This window comes from Syngnathus acus, chromosome 1 (assembly GCF_901709675.1).
Source record: "Syngnathus acus chromosome 1, fSynAcu1.2, whole genome shotgun sequence".
NCBI lineage: Eukaryota > Metazoa > Chordata > Actinopteri > Syngnathiformes > Syngnathidae > Syngnathus > Syngnathus acus.
Window position 1 is genome coordinate 18277478 of NC_051087.1, and position 19085 is coordinate 18296562.

At 41.0% G+C, this 19085-nt stretch overlaps 1 protein-coding gene across 4 annotated transcripts in view; it reads left to right on the plus strand.

Moving 5' to 3' along the window:
* The window catches only part of galnt7 (UDP-N-acetyl-alpha-D-galactosamine: polypeptide N-acetylgalactosaminyltransferase 7), a 209064-nt gene that overhangs the window by 137256 nt on the left and 52723 nt on the right, over window positions 1–19085 (plus strand). For 3 of the 4 annotated variants that reach the window (XM_037254616.1, XM_037254636.1, XM_037254626.1), the window contains exon 10: window positions 699–814. The exons of the other annotated variant lie outside the window; for it this stretch is intronic. In XM_037254616.1, the coding sequence (XP_037110511.1) occupies window positions 699–814 (116 nt within the window). The remainder of the gene's footprint in view (window positions 1–698; window positions 815–19085) is intronic. 4 annotated transcript variants of the gene reach the window in all.

Below are 19085 nucleotides of genomic sequence, written 5' to 3' on the forward strand. Positions count from 1 at the left end.
TCCCAGTTTGGATTATGCTTTCAAGTGGATTCTATGGTAGATTTTGCGAGGGAGGCTAATTTAGTTCGAATAGCAGATGTGCTTTCCCAGTTTGGAATATGCTTTCTAGTGGATTCCATGGTAGATTTTGTGAGGGAGGCTAATTCAGTTCCAATAACAGATGTGTTTCCCAGTTCTCAGCTGTGACTCTTTAGTCAGTTTTGTGACATGTGGAGGTTAGAATGCTACTGTTTGAGTACGGAAGCAGCTGAACCTCCCTTTAGTTCATGAGTAGGCAACCCTGGTCCTCGAGGGCCAGTGTCCTGCATGTTTTCTGTCTCCCTGTTGCAACACACCTGATTCGAATGATCAGGATTGTTAACCAGCTTCTGCAGACCTTGCTGATGATCTGACAATTTGAATCAGGTGTGTTGCAACAGGGAGACAGAAAATATGCAGGACACCGGCCCTCAAGGACCAGAGTTTCCTACCCATGCCTAGTTGTTACAGCATTTATAAAAGTATAATAGAAATAATATGTTAATGTTACATAAAACCATGCCTGTAAAATGTTTAATTTCATTCATACTAATATAACAGGTTTCTTTCACTTGTTATACTAAGTCCTTATTAAAAATGGTTAAGGTTCGTGTTAATTGTTTTTACCTTGTATTTGTTCAAATTTCTTGAAGCAAATATAAATGCGTGCATGTTTGCAGAATTATGTTCGTGTAGTGGAAGTATGGTGGGATGAATACAAGGACTACTTCTACGCCAGTCGTCCTGAAACACTAACCCTTGCCTATGGAGACATAAGCAAGCTGAAACAATTCAGGTACATCATACGCCTATAATAACAAAATCAAGATTTGTTTGAATGTTTCAATAGTTTTCAGGTTTTGTTTGTTGTCTCCTGGATTACATATTCTCATTTATCACTCCATTTATCAATGTTCTTTTAATCAATTGTCTCTTCTTAATTAGGGCAGTGTGATTGATTTTGTTGATTAATTATAGTTCGGGGGTTTGTATAGAACCTTTTTTGGATTTATTTTTGTGAGAAGCTTCGATGATTCAAAACAACTGCAACATGACTATGGATGCAAAAGGGGCACAGCTTTGTCTCTAATATGATTTTGGCCACTACTGCAACATGACTCTATGATGCAAAAGGGGCACAGCTTTGTCTGTAATCAGATTTTTTGAAGCCAACATTTTTTTATGTAATTTTGCTCATAATTAATTTTCAAGTCAAGTGAAATCTATTTATATAGTATCTCTTAGTCACACAAACATGTCTCAAAAGGGCTTCATATACCCACAGTTGACAGTTAATGGCATCCCCTGATCTTAACCCACAGGGGGACAAGAAAAACCCAAAAAACATCTGGGGAAAAATTAGAAACCTTGACACGGGGCTTCAGATGGAGGAAATCCTCTTACAGGATGACTAGGCTGCAATTGATGCTGGTGAGCAAGATTTAAAACATAATGCAATGGAATGTGAGTTAAAATAGTGTAAAAGTCTATTCAATCAGATGAAGCACTGCAGGAAGATGGCTTCAGTGAAGTGGTTGGTGAATGTAGAAAGCCTCAATAGCAGCATCTCTGAGTAGATGGTCGACCTCAGATCTTGTCACAGTTAGTCGATGAAAAATCCAGACATCGACTTCCAATTTGTTCGTCGTCACCAAGCTCCTCCCCCAAGTGGGGGGGGGGGGTAGGGTTAGAAGCGGCGGTCAAACAGGCCAACCAGCTCAGTGCCCTAGTGGTAGAGTGTCCGCCCTGAGACTGAAAGGTTGTGGGTTCAAACCCCGGCCGGGTCATACCAAAGACTATAAAAACAGGACCCATTGCCTCCCTGCTTGGCACTCAGCATTAAGGGTTGGAATTGGGGGGTTAGATCACCAAATGATTCCCGAGCGCGGCACCGCTGCTGCTCACTGCTCCCCTCTCCCCCAGGGGATGGATAAAAAATCACACGGGGATGGGTTAAATGCAGAGGACAAATTTCACCACACCCAGATGTGTGTGTGACGATCATTGGGACTTTAACTTTAACTTTTAACTTAACTAAATGCAAGAGTATATACACATACATATATATATAGTAATACATTTTTAGGGTGGCTTGGTGGGGCACTGGTTCACACGTCCGCCTCACAGTTCGGAGGGTGTGGGTTCAATTCCACCTCCCTCTGAGGAGTTTGCATGTTCTCCCCGTGCCTGCGTGAGTTTCCGGAACTCTGGTTTCCTCCCACATCCCAAAAACATGCATGGTAGGCTGATTGAGCACTCCAAATTGCCTGTAGGTATGAGTGCGAGTGCCTATGGTTGTTCCTCTCTGTGTGCTCTGCAATTGGCTGGCAACCAGTTCAGGGTGTCCCCCCGCCTGCTGCCCGATGACTGCTGAAATAGGCTCCAGCACGCCCACGACCCCCGTGGTGACAAGCGGTACAGAAAATAGATGGATGGATGGATGGATAATACATTTTTAGTTGTGTTTCAAACATTTCTGCTGAGGCTCTAATGTCTGGTACGTAGGGCCTTCCAAAGCACTGGAACCTGAATAGAAAACACCTGCAGACCTCTTTTTGGCTCTCAGGATCATACAAGATTAGTGGATTATGAATAAAGGTTTTGGGACCGAATATATGGTATCACCAAATGAGATAGGAAAGTGTAGATCAATAAAATATATTTTATAGATAAAATGTCTTTGATAGATAAATGAATAAATAAATACATACGTATCTCAAAGTCAAGGCTCGCGGGCCAAATCCGGCCCGCAAATTGTTTATCTATGTCCCCCTGGATGATATTTAATTACTACTAGAACCGGCCCACATGCCACAGCCGCTTGTGTGCGCTGCTGTGACTTTGCGGGCTACCGTTGCATTGTGGGGAATGTAGTATTGGTGCGTGTGTTGCACCATTGCTTCATTGTTCATCAGCAGTCAGAGCAGAGATCAACTTTCAGGTACCTCCCTCCTTAAAAATGGCAAAACGCAAGGTGGACCATGAGAACAGGGGGTTTCAAGCCAGGTGGGAGGCAGACTACATGTTCACGGAGGTAAAAGGCAAACCTGTGTGTCTTCTGTGTGGAGAAAGTTTGGCTGTAATGAAAGAATATAAACTAAGAAGGCGCTATCAAACTTCTCAAACACGCAGACAAAGACACAAATATGGACACAGAACAAAGGCTACAGAAGGTGGAAGAATTAAAACGAGGCCTTAAATCCAGGCAGGCTATGTTCACAAATGCCAAATCACAAAGCGAGGCTGCTGTCAAGGCTAGCTTTATTGTGGCAAAAGAGGTCTCAAAATCAGCCCGGCTCTTTATCAAAGGGAGAGTTTATCAAAAAATGTATGCTTATATTTTGTGACGCAGTGTGCCCATACAAAAGACAACTCTTCTCAAAACTGAGCTTGAGCAGAAACACCATTGCTGAATGTGGAGACCAGCTTTCCACCAATATAAAAGAACAACTTGTGAGAAAGGGAAAATATTTCATTGCATATTCTCTTGCCGTGGATGAAAGCACGGACACATCTGACATTGCCCAGCTGTCAAATTTTGTCCGTGGAGTAGATTCCAGCCTGAGCATAACAGAAGAGTTTTGGTCATTACGTCCTATGCATGGCACTACTACAGGACAGAATTTGTATGAAGAGGTATCCAGATGTGTAAATGAGATGGGGCTTCCTTGGGAAAAACTTGTGGGGTTAACCACAGACGGAGCACCTGCGATGTGTGCACACAGGAGTGGATTAGTGGCAAATCCTTGCCACTCCTGATGCGTGGGAGGATGCGGGAGGAAAACGTCACAGATGAGCTGACAGCTTATCACTGCATTATACACCAAGAGTCATTGTGTGGCAAAGCCTTGAAAATGGAACATGTAACGCGAGCAGTAAACATAATCAGAGCCAAAGGTCTAAATCACCGCCAGTCCAAGGCATTTCTGGGAGAGTTAGATACAGAGTACGGTGACTTATCATATCACACAGAGGTGCGATAGCTAAGCCAGGGAAAGGTGCTGCAAAGATGTTTCGAGCTGCGTGAGGAGATCTGTCTGTTCAAAGTCAAAGTCCCAATGATCGTCGTCACACACACATCTGGGTGTGGTGAAATTTGTCCTCTGCATTTAACCCATCCCCGTGTGATTTTGATCCATCCCCTGGGGAAGAGGGGAGCAGTGAGCAGCAGCGGTGCCACGGGAATCATTTGGTGATCTAACCCCCCAATTCCAACCCTTAATGCTGAGTGCCAAGCAGGGAGGCAATGGGTCCCATTTTTATAGTCTTTGGTATGGCCCGGCCGGGGTTTGAACCCACAACCTTCCAGTCTCAGGGCGGACACTCTACCACTAGGCCACTGAGTTGGTTAGCAAGCAAGGGAAAAGAGACAACAAAGCTCCGAGATTAAACTTTCTTGTGTGAAATGGCGTTTCTCTGCGACATCACGAGCCATCTGAATGTGATGAATCTGCAGCTGCAGGGACGGGGATGTGTCATTTCTGATATGTACAGTACAGTGAAGGCCTTTAAAACCAAGCTGCGTCTGTGGGAGATGCAGATGAGGAAAGACAACTTAAGCCACTTTTCAGCTGCCAGACCATGAAAGAGAAGCTCTCTTCCGCTGTGTTCCCGAGTGCACAGTTTACTGATAAACTCAACATACTTGCTGCCGACTTCCAACGCCGATTTGCTGACTGCTCAGCAATGCAGTTGGTGTAGAAAGCGCACCTCCAAATCTACAAATGGAGTTGATTGAGCTCCAGTGCAATGACACACTGAAGGAAAAATATGAGAGAGTGGGTGCTGCTGAGTTTGCACGTTTCATTCCCGACGCAATGCCCCAGTTGCGCATCCAAGATTAAATTAAAGATTAAAGTCCCAATGATTGTCACACACACATCTGGGTGTGGTGAAATTTGTCCTCTGCATTTAACCCATCCCCATGTGATTTTAATCCATCCCCTGGGGGAGAGGGGAGCAGTGAGCAGCAGCGGTGCCGCGCTCGGGAATCATTTGGCGATCTAACCCCCCAATTCCAACCCTTAATGCTGAGTGCCAAGCAGGGAGGCAATGGGTCCCATTTTTATAGTCTTTGGTATGACCCGGCCGGGGTTTGAACCCACAACCTTCCAGTCTCAGGGCGGACACTCTACCACTAGGCCACTGAGCTGATGCTCGGACGCTCTCTGTTTGGCAGCATCACTCTAAAAAATTAAACCATGCTCTATACTCATTTTAATCTGTGTAAAAATTTACACGGAAAAATATTGAGTAGAGGTTTGGTTTGGTTTATTGTTTAGCACATATTATTACAGCAATAACAGTGCAAGGAGGGAGACGAAGCCTAGGGCTTGTAGAGAGCTCCACTTCTGTTATATATACAACAAAGTGCTGTGTAGTCAAATGTCACTCAAGTGTTTGAAAAATATACGGAAATAAATAAACAAAAGCATAACAAGCTAAATATTAATTCATCATATTTACATATGCATATATACAAATGTGTATATATACGTACACTACCGTTCAAAAGTTTGGGGTCACAAAATTGTTTGGGTGACCCCAAACTTTTGAACGGTAGTGTATATATTTATTTAGATAATTATTTATAGATTATATATATAATCTTCTGTGTAAAAAATCTTATAATATATATGTATACTTATATTCATAGATTATATATAATCTTATACAAATATAAGATATAATTTATAATATTTAATTCATAATGTTTTATTATAATAATATTTACACTACCGTTCAAAAGTTTGGGGTCACCCAAACAATTTTGTGACCCCAAACTTTTGAACGGTAGTGTACATACATAGACAGATACACTATACAAAATAAGAAACACGCGAAACAAAATAAACACTTAGCGATGTTTAAGCAATCAAAGAGACACCAGGTAGGAATAACTAAAAGGGAACAGAACTGCAAACAGAAAATAACAAAACAAACAACATATATATACAGTGGAGCCTCGGTTTTCGACCACAATCCGTTCCAGAAGGCTGTTCGAGAAGTGAATTGTTCGAATTCCGTATCATGTTTTCCCATTACAAATAATGGAATAAAGATTAATCCGTGCCAAGCAAAAAACCGCCTTTTTTAAGAATTTTTTCATTTGCGCATTTTTGTCAGATCGCGCAACTGCAGCGCACCGCCGAACGCGCAACCGTAGCGCGACGCCGACCGCGCAACTGCACCACACTGGTCGCATTATTGTGACAGAGCCGTCGCTGAAATTTAGAAAATACTTTTAAAGTCCTGATGTACTTTCCAAATTTTAAGTGGACCTCAGTGCGCAGGGAGCTTAATTTTGTCCGATCGCGCAACTGCAGCGCACCGTCGAACGCGCAACTGTAGCGCGCCGCCGACCGCGCAACTGCACCGCGCTGGTCGCATTATTGTGACAGAGCGGTCGCTAAAATTTAGAAAATATTTTTAAAGTCCTAATGGACTTTCCAAAATTTAAGTGGACCTCAGTGCGCAGGGAGCTTAATTTGGTCCGATCGCGCAACCGCAGCGCGCCGGGCGCTCACCGTCGCATTGCTTTAGGAGCGTCTTTGTGTTTGAGCTTTACTGCTCCCACTTGCTTCCTTTGGCGGCATGATTAGAGTTGATGCCATCCTCAGAGTAACGAGAATGTAATTAACGAACGAAGTCAGTTGGCATGCGGGTCCTCTCGGCTCAGATCGCGAGGTTTGACAACCGAATTTCGTCCGACATCCGAAGCAAAAAAATCGTGAATTTTTTGTTCGAATACCAATTTGTTCGAGGACCGGGACGTTCGAATCCACTGTATATATATATATATATATACGTATTTACAACTTGATGTAAGTAAATGTAATTGAAAAAAAATAAGTAGATACTAATCAACTACATTGAGTACCATGAAATATAAAACTGAGTTGATTTAATTAAAATTTTAAGTCAATCCAACAGTAAACCTAAAATCAAACCACTGAAAAAAATTAACATACTGGACTATCACATATCGAAATGAATATGTTACATTTAATCAATTTTTAAAACTGTATCTACTCTTCATTCTAGGAGTACTTTGGGTCAATAAAGCAATTTTACACAAATCATTTTAAATTCAACCTTTATTTGTCTGATTTGACAATTATGAAGCATCCACTGCTTCTTTGGAAATTACATAATTTGCTATAAAAACAGCTGAATTAAACTCTTAATGGGTTTGTCAAAACTGGGTGAAATGCACCACAAACAACATATAGCCTCCTCCTAAAATGCACTGTAAACAGTGATATTTCACATTAAAGCTTCACAAAAGCTAACAATACCAGTGCAACAACTAATGGAAACCTAACCTATCTAAACATTAAGACAACAATACGTTGGATTTACCAATGAAAAATTTCCTGAACAGCAGCCAGCAACTACATACGGTGGAGCCTCGGTTTTCGACCACAATCCATTCCAGAAGGCTGTTCGAGAAGTGAATCGTTCGGATTCCAAGTCATGTTTTCCCATTACAAATAATTGAAGACCATTTAATCCGTTCCAAGCAAAGAACCGCTTTTTTAAAGCAAGTTATCATTATTTTACACCATAAACTGCATAAATAAGTGAATAGGTAATGTATAAATAAATAATATAAATAATAAACTGAATTAATAGAATAGGCTAGGCTGGGGAATGTATTGCTGTATCTGTAGCAACTTGCTTGTGTTTCATTCTAATAGTAAAAGATATCTTTTTAAATTGTGAGGGAAAAAAAGCACATCAAACCATTTTTTTTTACCAATGAAAGACAACATTTCAAAGATCATGTGAAGGAAAACAGCAAAAACGTTTTCTTAAGTTCAAAAAGGTAAGCACAGTCTCCCCTCTCGCAACATCACTTCCTTTAAGAGCGTCTTTATTTTTCAGGATCGAGCTTATTGTCGATTTTGCCATGCAAAACTCCCGCGCCAACTCTGACAATCCACACCGGACTCATATTTTGCGATTAATTATTTTTTAAATTCAATGGTTTTGGGAACTACTTTCCTCTTTTCGCCATGATCAGCTTTACTGCTCCCATTTGCTTCCTTTGGAGGCATGATTAGAGTTGATGCAATCCTCAGAGTAACGAGAATGTAATAACGAACGGAGTCAGTTGGCATGCGGGTCCTCTCGGCTCATCTCGCGAGGTTCGACAACCGAAATTTCGTCTGACATCTAAAGCAAAAAAATCTCGAATTTTTTGTTCGAATACTGGGACGTTCGAAAACCGCTGTACTGAGGTAATTCTTGAGTCCCAGAACCTTATTGGAAAAGTTTTCTGAGTTAGAGTAGCGCAGCTCTAATGTGTAGGTCAGTCCTAACAGATAGCAGCAGGCTCTGCTAAGATCCCGAAGACAATGATGCCTTCAATCTCAATACCAACATCGACTGACCCCCCAATTAATTGCGATTAATTATTTTTTAAATTCAATGGCTTTGGGAACTACCGTTTTTTTCCATGTATAATGCGCAAAATTTAACTAATTTATTGTCCTAAAATCTGGGGTGCGCATTATACATGGGTACAATTTAAAAAAGATTTTTTTTTTTCTTTTTTTTTTTTTTTGTGAAGAAAATCATGGTACAACAATTTTTGAAGAAAATCTTGTCACGGATGGTTCTTTACAACGTCACTTTCCTCTCTTTTCATTTTAACCTAACTGATCGCGGTGGTGCCTTTCTGGGCAGTCGGAGAAATCAACGCCAACAAAAAAAATACATCCAGCCTAGTTAAGAAATCACCAGAAAGATCACCATGACAATTGTGAATAATAAATAAATAATTATTATATATATTATATATATTATTATTATAATAATAAATAATTGTGATAAATAACTGGAACATCACTCAAATATTGGTGATCCCGTTGAGAGTCTCACATATTTCTTCGCTATCGAGTTTGCTACTGCATGTGCAGTGATACTGACCGGCAGAATAACATCCGGTTGTTCCCAAAGATGATCTTTTTTCTGAAATAATTTTATGTTTACGGACTTAAGTAACCCGGCCGGGTCATACCAAAGACTATAAAAATGGGACCCATTGCCTCCCTGCTTGGCACTCAGCATTAAGGGTTGGAATTGGGGGGTTAGATCACCAAATGATTCCCGAGCGCGGCGCCGCTGCTGCTCACTGCTCCCCTCTCCCCCAGGGGATGGATCAAAATCACACGGGGATGGGTCAAATGCAGAGGACAAATTTCACCACACCCAGACGCGTGTGTGACGATCATTGGGACTTAAAAAAAAAAAATAAATAAATAAATAAATAAATAAATAAAAAAGTCAAAATTTGGGTGCGTATTATACATGGGTACAGGCTTTTTCCAGCATCGACATGCCATTTTTAGGGTGCGTATTATACATGGGGGCGCATTATACATGGAAAAAAACGGTACTTTCCTCTTTTCGCCATGATCAGCTTTACTGCTCCCATTTGCTTCCTTTGGAGGCATGATTAGAGTTGATGCAATCCTCAGAGTAACGAGAATGTAATAACGAACGGAGTCAGTTGGCATGCGGGTCCTCTCGGCTCATCTCGCGAGGTTCGACAACCGAAATTTCGTCTGACATCCAAAGCAAAAAAATCTCGAATTTTTTCTTCGAATACCAATTTGTTCGAGAACTGGGACGTTCGAAAACCGCTGTACTGAGGTAATTCTTGAGTCCCTGAACCTTATTGGAAAGGTTTTCAGAGTTAGAGTAGCGCAGCTCTAATGTGTAGGTCAGTCCTAACAGGTAGCAGCAGGCTCTGCTAAGATCCCCAAGACAATGACAACCCCCCATCTTGGTTTTGCAGCAGGTACATTTTCTTTCCTCCCGTCTTCAACATTGGCAGATCCAACAGCAGTATCCTGCAGACATTGTAAAGACAAAAAATATTTAGAATTTACCTTTAACCTGCATGTCACAAGAAAACTATCACCTTGTAACTTGTCAATCGTGCACTTATCTGATGTAAGTGACCGGCTCTCCGGTTAAAGGGTAAAATTCTGTACTTTAGGGTCTGTAGGGGAGATGAGAATTGATTTAAGCCGGTATGGAAAGAAGATTCGTTCCGAGTCTAACCGCTGTTCAGGTAACTAATCTATTGTTAGATTAATTCCGTCATTTCCGGCTGTAATGAAAGAATATAAACTAAGAAGGCGCTATCAAACTTCTCAAACACGCAGACAAAGACACAAATATGGACACAGAACAAAGGCTACAGAAGGTGGAAGAATTAAAACGAGGCCTTAAATCCAGGCAGGCTATGTTCACAAATGCCAAATCACAAAGCGAGGCTGCTGTCAAGGCTAGCTTTATTGTGGCAAAAGAGGTCTCAAAATCAGCCCGGCTCTTTATCAAAGGGAGAGTTTATCAAAAAATGTATGCTTATATTTTGTGACGCAGTGTGCCCATACAAAAGACAACTCTTCTCAAAACTGAGCTTGAGCAGAAACACCATTGCTGAATGTGGAGACCAGCTTTCCACCAATATAAAAGAACAACTTGTGAGAAAGGGAAAATATTTCATTGCATATTCTCTTGCCGTGGATGAAAGCACGGACACATCTGACATTGCCCAGCTGTCAAATTTTGTCCGTGGAGTAGATTCCAGCCTGAGCATAACAGAAGAGTTTTGGTCATTACGTCCTATGCATGGCACTACTACAGGACAGAATTTGTATGAAGAGGTATCCAGATGTGTAAATGAGATGGGGCTTCCTTGGGAAAAACTTGTGGGGTTAACCACAGACGGAGCACCTGCGATGTGTGCACACAGGAGTGGATTAGTGGCAAATCCTTGCCACTCCTGATGCGTGGGAGGATGCGGGAGGAAAACGTCACAGATGAGCTGACAGCTTATCACTGCATTATACACCAAGAGTCATTGTGTGGCAAAGCCTTGAAAATGGAACATGTAACGCGAGCAGTAAACATAATCAGAGCCAAAGGTCTAAATCACCGCCAGTCCAAGGCATTTCTGGGAGAGTTAGATACAGAGTACGGTGACTTATCATATCACACAGAGGTGCGATAGCTAAGCCAGGGAAAGGTGCTGCAAAGATGTTTCGAGCTGCGTGAGGAGATCTGTCTGTTCAAAGTCAAAGTCCCAATGATCGTCGTCACACACACATCTGGGTGTGGTGAAATTTGTCCTCTGCATTTAACCCATCCCCGTGTGATTTTGATCCATCCCCTGGGGAAGAGGGGAGCAGTGAGCAGCAGCGGTGCCACGGGAATCATTTGGTGATCTAACCCCCCAATTCCAACCCTTAATGCTGAGTGCCAAGCAGGGAGGCAATGGGTCCCATTTTTATAGTCTTTGGTATGGCCCGGCCGGGGTTTGAACCCACAACCTTCCAGTCTCAGGGCGGACACTCTACCACTAGGCCACTGAGTTGGTTAGCAAGCAAGGGAAAAGAGACAACAAAGCTCCGAGATTAAACTTTCTTGTGTGAAATGGCGTTTCTCTGCGACATCACGAGCCATCTGAATGTGATGAATCTGCAGCTGCAGGGACGGGGATGTGTCATTTCTGATATGTACAGTACAGTGAAGGCCTTTAAAACCAAGCTGCGTCTGTGGGAGATGCAGATGAGGAAAGACAACTTAAGCCACTTTTCAGCTGCCAGACCATGAAAGAGAAGCTCTCTTCCGCTGTGTTCCCGAGTGCACAGTTTACTGATAAACTCAACATACTTGCTGCCGACTTCCAACGCCGATTTGCTGACTGCTCAGCAATGCAGTTGGTGTAGAAAGCGCACCTCCAAATCTACAAATGGAGTTGATTGAGCTCCAGTGCAATGACACACTGAAGGAAAAATATGAGAGAGTGGGTGCTGCTGAGTTTGCACGTTTCATTCCCGACGCAATGCCCCAGTTGCGCATCCAAGATTAAATTAAAGATTAAAGTCCCAATGATTGTCACACACACATCTGGGTGTGGTGAAATTTGTCCTCTGCATTTAACCCATCCCCATGTGATTTTAATCCATCCCCTGGGGGAGAGGGGAGCAGTGAGCAGCAGCGGTGCCGCGCTCGGGAATCATTTGGCGATCTAACCCCCCAATTCCAACCCTTAATGCTGAGTGCCAAGCAGGGAGGCAATGGGTCCCATTTTTATAGTCTTTGGTATGACCCGGCCGGGGTTTGAACCCACAACCTTCCAGTCTCAGGGCGGACACTCTACCACTAGGCCACTGAGCTGATGCTCGGACGCTCTCTGTTTGGCAGCATCACTCTAAAAAATTAAACCATGCTCTATACTCATTTTAATCTGTGTAAAAATTTACACGGAAAAATATTGAGTAGAGGTTTGGTTTGGTTTATTGTTTAGCACATATTATTACAGCAATAACAGTGCAAGGAGGGAGACGAAGCCTAGGGCTTGTAGAGAGCTCCACTTCTGTTATATATACAACAAAGTGCTGTGTAGTCAAATGTCACTCAAGTGTTTGAAAAATATACGGAAATAAATAAACAAAAGCATAACAAGCTAAATATTAATTCATCATATTTACATATGCATATATACAAATGTGTATATATACGTACACTACCGTTCAAAAGTTTGGGGTCACAAAATTGTTTGGGTGACCCCAAACTTTTGAACGGTAGTGTATATATTTATTTAGATAATTATTTATAGATTATATATATAATCTTCTGTGTAAAAAATCTTATAATATATATGTATACTTATATTCATAGATTATATATAATCTTATACAAATATAAGATATAATTTATAATATTTAATTCATAATGTTTTATTATAATAATATTTACACTACCGTTCAAAAGTTTGGGGTCACCCAAACAATTTTGTGACCCCAAACTTTTGAACGGTAGTGTACATACATAGACAGATACACTATACAAAATAAGAAACACGCGAAACAAAATAAACACTTAGCGATGTTTAAGCAATCAAAGAGACACCAGGTAGGAATAACTAAAAGGGAACAGAACTGCAAACAGAAAATAACAAAACAAACAACATATATATACAGTGGAGCCTCGGTTTTCGACCACAATCCGTTCCAGAAGGCTGTTCGAGAAGTGAATTGTTCGAATTCCGTATCATGTTTTCCCATTACAAATAATGGAATAAAGATTAATCCGTGCCAAGCAAAAAACCGCCTTTTTTAAGAATTTTTTCATTTGCGCATTTTTGTCAGATCGCGCAACTGCAGCGCACCGCCGAACGCGCAACCGTAGCGCGACGCCGACCGCGCAACTGCACCACACTGGTCGCATTATTGTGACAGAGCCGTCGCTGAAATTTAGAAAATACTTTTAAAGTCCTGATGTACTTTCCAAATTTTAAGTGGACCTCAGTGCGCAGGGAGCTTAATTTTGTCCGATCGCGCAACTGCAGCGCACCGTCGAACGCGCAACTGTAGCGCGCCGCCGACCGCGCAACTGCACCGCGCTGGTCGCATTATTGTGACAGAGCGGTCGCTAAAATTTAGAAAATATTTTTAAAGTCCTAATGGACTTTCCAAAATTTAAGTGGACCTCAGTGCGCAGGGAGCTTAATTTGGTCCGATCGCGCAACCGCAGCGCGCCGGGCGCTCACCGTCGCATTGCTTTAGGAGCGTCTTTGTGTTTGAGCTTTACTGCTCCCACTTGCTTCCTTTGGCGGCATGATTAGAGTTGATGCCATCCTCAGAGTAACGAGAATGTAATTAACGAACGAAGTCAGTTGGCATGCGGGTCCTCTCGGCTCAGATCGCGAGGTTTGACAACCGAATTTCGTCCGACATCCGAAGCAAAAAATTCGTGAATTTTTTGTTCGAATACCAATTTGTTCGAGGACCGGGACGTTCGAATCCACTGTATATATATATATATATATACGTATTTACAACTTGATGTAAGTAAATGTAATTGAAAAAAAATAAGTAGATACTAATCAACTACATTGAGTACCATGAAATATAAAACTGAGTTGATTTAATTAAAATTTTAAGTCAATCCAACAGTAAACCTAAAATCAAACCACTGAAAAAAATTAACATACTGGACTATCACATATCGAAATGAATATGTTACATTTAATCAATTTTTAAAACTGTATCTACTCTTCATTCTAGGAGTACTTTGGGTCAATAAAGCAATTTTACACAAATCATTTTAAATTCAACCTTTATTTGTCTGATTTGACAATTATGAAGCATCCACTGCTTCTTTGGAAATTACATAATTTGCTATAAAAACAGCTGAATTAAACTCTTAATGGGTTTGTCAAAACTGGGTGAAATGCACCACAAACAACATATAGCCTCCTCCTAAAATGCACTGTAAACAGTGATATTTCACATTAAAGCTTCACAAAAGCTAACAATACCAGTGCAACAACTAATGGAAACCTAACCTATCTAAACATTAAGACAACAATACGTTGGATTTACCAATGAAAAATTTCCTGAACAGCAGCCAGCAACTACATACGGTGGAGCCTCGGTTTTCGACCACAATCCATTCCAGAAGGCTGTTCGAGAAGTGAATCGTTCGGATTCCAAGTCATGTTTTCCCATTACAAATAATTGAAGACCATTTAATCCGTTCCAAGCAAAGAACCGCTTTTTTAAAGCAAGTTATCATTATTTTACACCATAAACTGCATAAATAAGTGAATAGGTAATGTATAAATAAATAATATAAATAATAAACTGAATTAATAGAATAGGCTAGGCTGGGGAATGTATTGCTGTATCTGTAGCAACTTGCTTGTGTTTCATTCTAATAGTAAAAGATATCTTTTTAAATTGTGAGGGAAAAAAAGCACATCAAACCATTTTTTTTTACCAATGAAAGACAACATTTCAAAGATCATGTGAAGGAAAACAGCAAAAACGTTTTCTTAAGTTCAAAAAGGTAAGCACAGTCTCCCCTCTCGCAACATCACTTCCTTTAAGAGCGTCTTTATTTTTCAGGATCGAGCTTATTGTCGATTTTGCCATGCAAAACTCCCGCGCCAACTCTGACAATCCACACCGGACTCATATTTTGCGATTAATTATTTTTTAAATTCAATGGTTTTGGGAACTACTTTCCTCTTTTCGCCATGATCAGCTTTACTGCTCCCATTTGCTTCCTTTGGAGGCATGATTAGAGTTGATGCAATCCTCAGAGTAACGAGAATGTAATAACGAACGGAGTCAGTTGGCATGCGGGTCCTCTCGGCTCATCTCGCGAGGTTCGACAACCGAAATTTCGTCTGACATCTAAAGCAAAAAAATCTCGAATTTTTTGTTCGAATACTGGGACGTTCGAAAACCGCTGTACTGAGGTAATTCTTGAGTCCCAGAACCTTATTGGAAAAGTTTTCTGAGTTAGAGTAGCGCAGCTCTAATGTGTAGGTCAGTCCTAACAGATAGCAGCAGGCTCTGCTAAGATCCCGAAGACAATGATGCCTTCAATCTCAATACCAACATCGACTGACCCCCCAATTAATTGCGATTAATTATTTTTTAAATTCAATGGCTTTGGGAACTACCGTTTTTTTCCATGTATAATGCGCAAAATTTAACTAATTTATTGTCCTAAAATCTGGGGTGCGCATTATACATGGGTACAATTTAAAAAAGATTTTTTTTTTTTTCTTTTTTTTTTTTTTTTGTGAAGAAAATCATGGTACAACAATTTTTGAAGAAAATCTTGTCACGGATGGTTCTTTACAACGTCACTTTCCTCTCTTTTCATTTTAACCTAACTGATCGCGGTGGTGCCTTTCTGGGCAGTCGGAGAAATCAACGCCAACAAAAAAAATACATCCAGCCTAGTTAAGAAATCACCAGAAAGATCACCATGACAATTGTGAATAATAAATAAATAATTATTATATATATTATATATATTATTATTATAATAATAAATAATTGTGATAAATAACTGGAACATCACTCAAATATTGGTGATCCCGTTGAGAGTCTCACATATTTCTTCGCTATCGAGTTTGCTACTGCATGTGCAGTGATACTGACCGGCAGAATAACATCCGGTTGTTCCCAAAGATGATCTTTTTTCTGAAATAATTTTATGTTTACGGACTTAAGTAACCCGGCCGGGTCATACCGAAGACTATAAAAATGGGACCCATTGCCTCCCTGCTTGGCACTCAGCATTAAGGGTTGGAATTGGGGGGTTAGATCACCAAATGATTCCCGAGCGCGGCGCCGCTGCTGCTCACTGCTCCCCTCTCCCCCAGGGGATGGATCAAAATCACACGGGGATGGGTCAAATGCAGAGGACAAATTTCACCACACCCAGACGCGTGTGTGACGATCATTGGGACTTAAAAAAAAAAAAAATAAATAAAAAAAAAAAAAAAAAGTCAAAATTTGGGTGCGTATTATACATGGGTACAGGCTTTTTCCAGCATCGACATGCCATTTTTAGGGTGCGTATTATACATGGGGGCGCATTATACATGGAAAAAAACGGTACTTTCCTCTTTTCGCCATGATCAGCTTTACTGCTCCCATTTGCTTCCTTTGGAGGCATGATTAGAGTTGATGCAATCCTCAGAGTAACGAGAATGTAATAACGAACGGAGTCAGTTGGCATGCGGGTCCTCTCGGCTCATCTCGCGAGGTTCGACAACCGAAATTTCGTCTGACATCCAAAGCAAAAAAATCTCGAATTTTTTCTTCGAATACCAATTTGTTCGAGAACTGGGACGTTCGAAAACCGCTGTACTGAGGTAATTCTTGAGTCCCTGAACCTTATTGGAAAGGTTTTCAGAGTTAGAGTAGCGCAGCTCTAATGTGTAGGTCAGTCCTAACAGGTAGCAGCAGGCTCTGCTAAGATCCCCAAGACAATGACAACCCCCCATCTTGGTTTTGCAGCAGGTACATTTTCTTTCCTCCCGTCTTCAACATTGGCAGATCCAACAGCAGTATCCTGCAGACATTGTAAAGACAAAAAATATTTAGAATTTACCTTTAACCTGCATGTCACAAGAAAACTATCACCTTGTAACTTGTCAATCGTGCACTTATCTGATGTAAGTGACCGGCTCTCCGGTTAAAGGGTAAAATTCTGTACTTTAGGGTCTGTAGGGGAGATGAGAATTGATTTAAGCCGGTATGGAAAGAAGATTCGTTCCGAGTCTAACCGCTGTTCAGGTAACTAATCTATTGTTAGATTAATTCCGTCATTTCCGGACGCCAGTCCTGCTGAAATCAAGGAAACCCGAGGCCAGGATCTCCTCGATCGCGGCCGTTTCAGCATCTCTTTTTTCCAATAATGATTGGGGCTTTTGTTAACCGCTCGGAATAGTTTTAGCTGTCTTTGTTAAGACCGCAGGAACTCGTTTATTTACACTAGCATGCACCCACACTAGCTGAGCTCAAGTTAATGGTTTCGAACCAGATTCTGACACTCCCTGATGTCAAGGATGAAAGCTGTCTTCATTTAAAAAAAGAACTGAACGGTTTAAAGTATGACTATGACAGAGAAACAAAAGAGATTTAAAGCATAAAAGATTAAACTAATCATTAATCGAAATTAAACAATTATAAAGTAGAAATTTAATGAATAAGCAAGAAAGAGAATTACAAGTTTCAATTGTTCGAACAACTAACAATAATTTCCACTCACCATTCTCAATAGAGCAAAAATTATTCAGTCTCGAAGTTCTCTCGATTGAAAACTCAAAAATATAGTAAAAAAGGGTAAGAGGCTAGAGGTCTAAAATGCTGTTTGGTGGAAAATTCGAGTGATCAGTTCTCCTTGTTCCAAAATCTGAATTGTGTTTAAAAGAACAGGCTGGCCTAAAGAATGGAGATGACGACGCTCTAAAGATGGCTCCTCTCTCCTGCACCGAGGTCTGCATCTCCTAGCCTGTCTTTAAGCTTAAATTTTGACTAAGTCCAATTTGAAGATAGTATAAATTCATTTTAACGGACCTAGGGTTAATCTCAGATAGAATGAAATATATCTTTGTCTAATCGGCGTTCTCGACTCACGGCGGTAGCCTGCAGGGCCATACCCCTGACGGGGAAAGCCCACCGGGCGAGAGAGAGCGATGCTCTTTGTCCAAACGAACCTTTTATACCAGTCCAGTTCGTGGGTACTATGCCTGCTTGGTTACGTACCAGTTTTTTTCCATGACGTCATACATTGGCCTCAGATGACCTAAATGCTTCCAGAATAGACTGCACCTGCATCTCGGCCGGTCTCAACCGGATACAACCAGATGAGGTGACCATGTTCTCACGGAAGTAACAATTTTCTCAGGTATGCTTCATCCTGTTTCCCACTTCCAAATCTTGTCAACTGTCCATCAACGTGACATTTGCAAATGTTTTTTCTCTGACTTGTGTTCCGTCAAACAGCATTTTGTTTAGGCCTCAACTGGATGAATGTGACCGAGGTCACGCTCATGTGTGGGATCTCAGTCTTCCACCACTTAGTATCACCATTAACCCTTTCCGCCTCTTTGTCTTCACTCACATTTATACATTCATGTGTAAATGGAACATCAATATTACGTACATGTTTGATACTGATTAAACGTCATGACAATAATAACACATACTTTCACAATAGTCAATTTAACACATAATCATAACTATGATCATGGATTCTCTTAGCAGATTACAACACTCAAGCAACTTCAAAACGGATTTTGACAAGCTCGTGACCTCTAGGTCAAGCTCAAGCGTGGGATTGCAGTCTTCCACCCACGGTATCACTGTCAACCCCTTGTCCTGACTCAACTCTTAATACATTCATGTGTAAATGAAACATCAGTGCTATGATGCTGCTCAAGTTGCTACTAACTATACAATATTGCAAAGCAGAATAAAAAAACGTATATTGCAGCTTACTCTAACTGTGATTAACATGTCTCATTCTCATTACCTAACGATGAGCATGGGCTTCCCTAGTTAGCAAATTAAAATATTCAAGCAGTTTCAAAGCATATTATAGCAAAACAAAATAAGTGACATAATCCAAAATCGTGTGTTGCTGTGCTTCAGAACAAGTCTTCATCTAATCGATGACTTTTTAAACTATTAATTTACTATGTTAGGTCAATCTGACTTTGGCACCATCTTCTG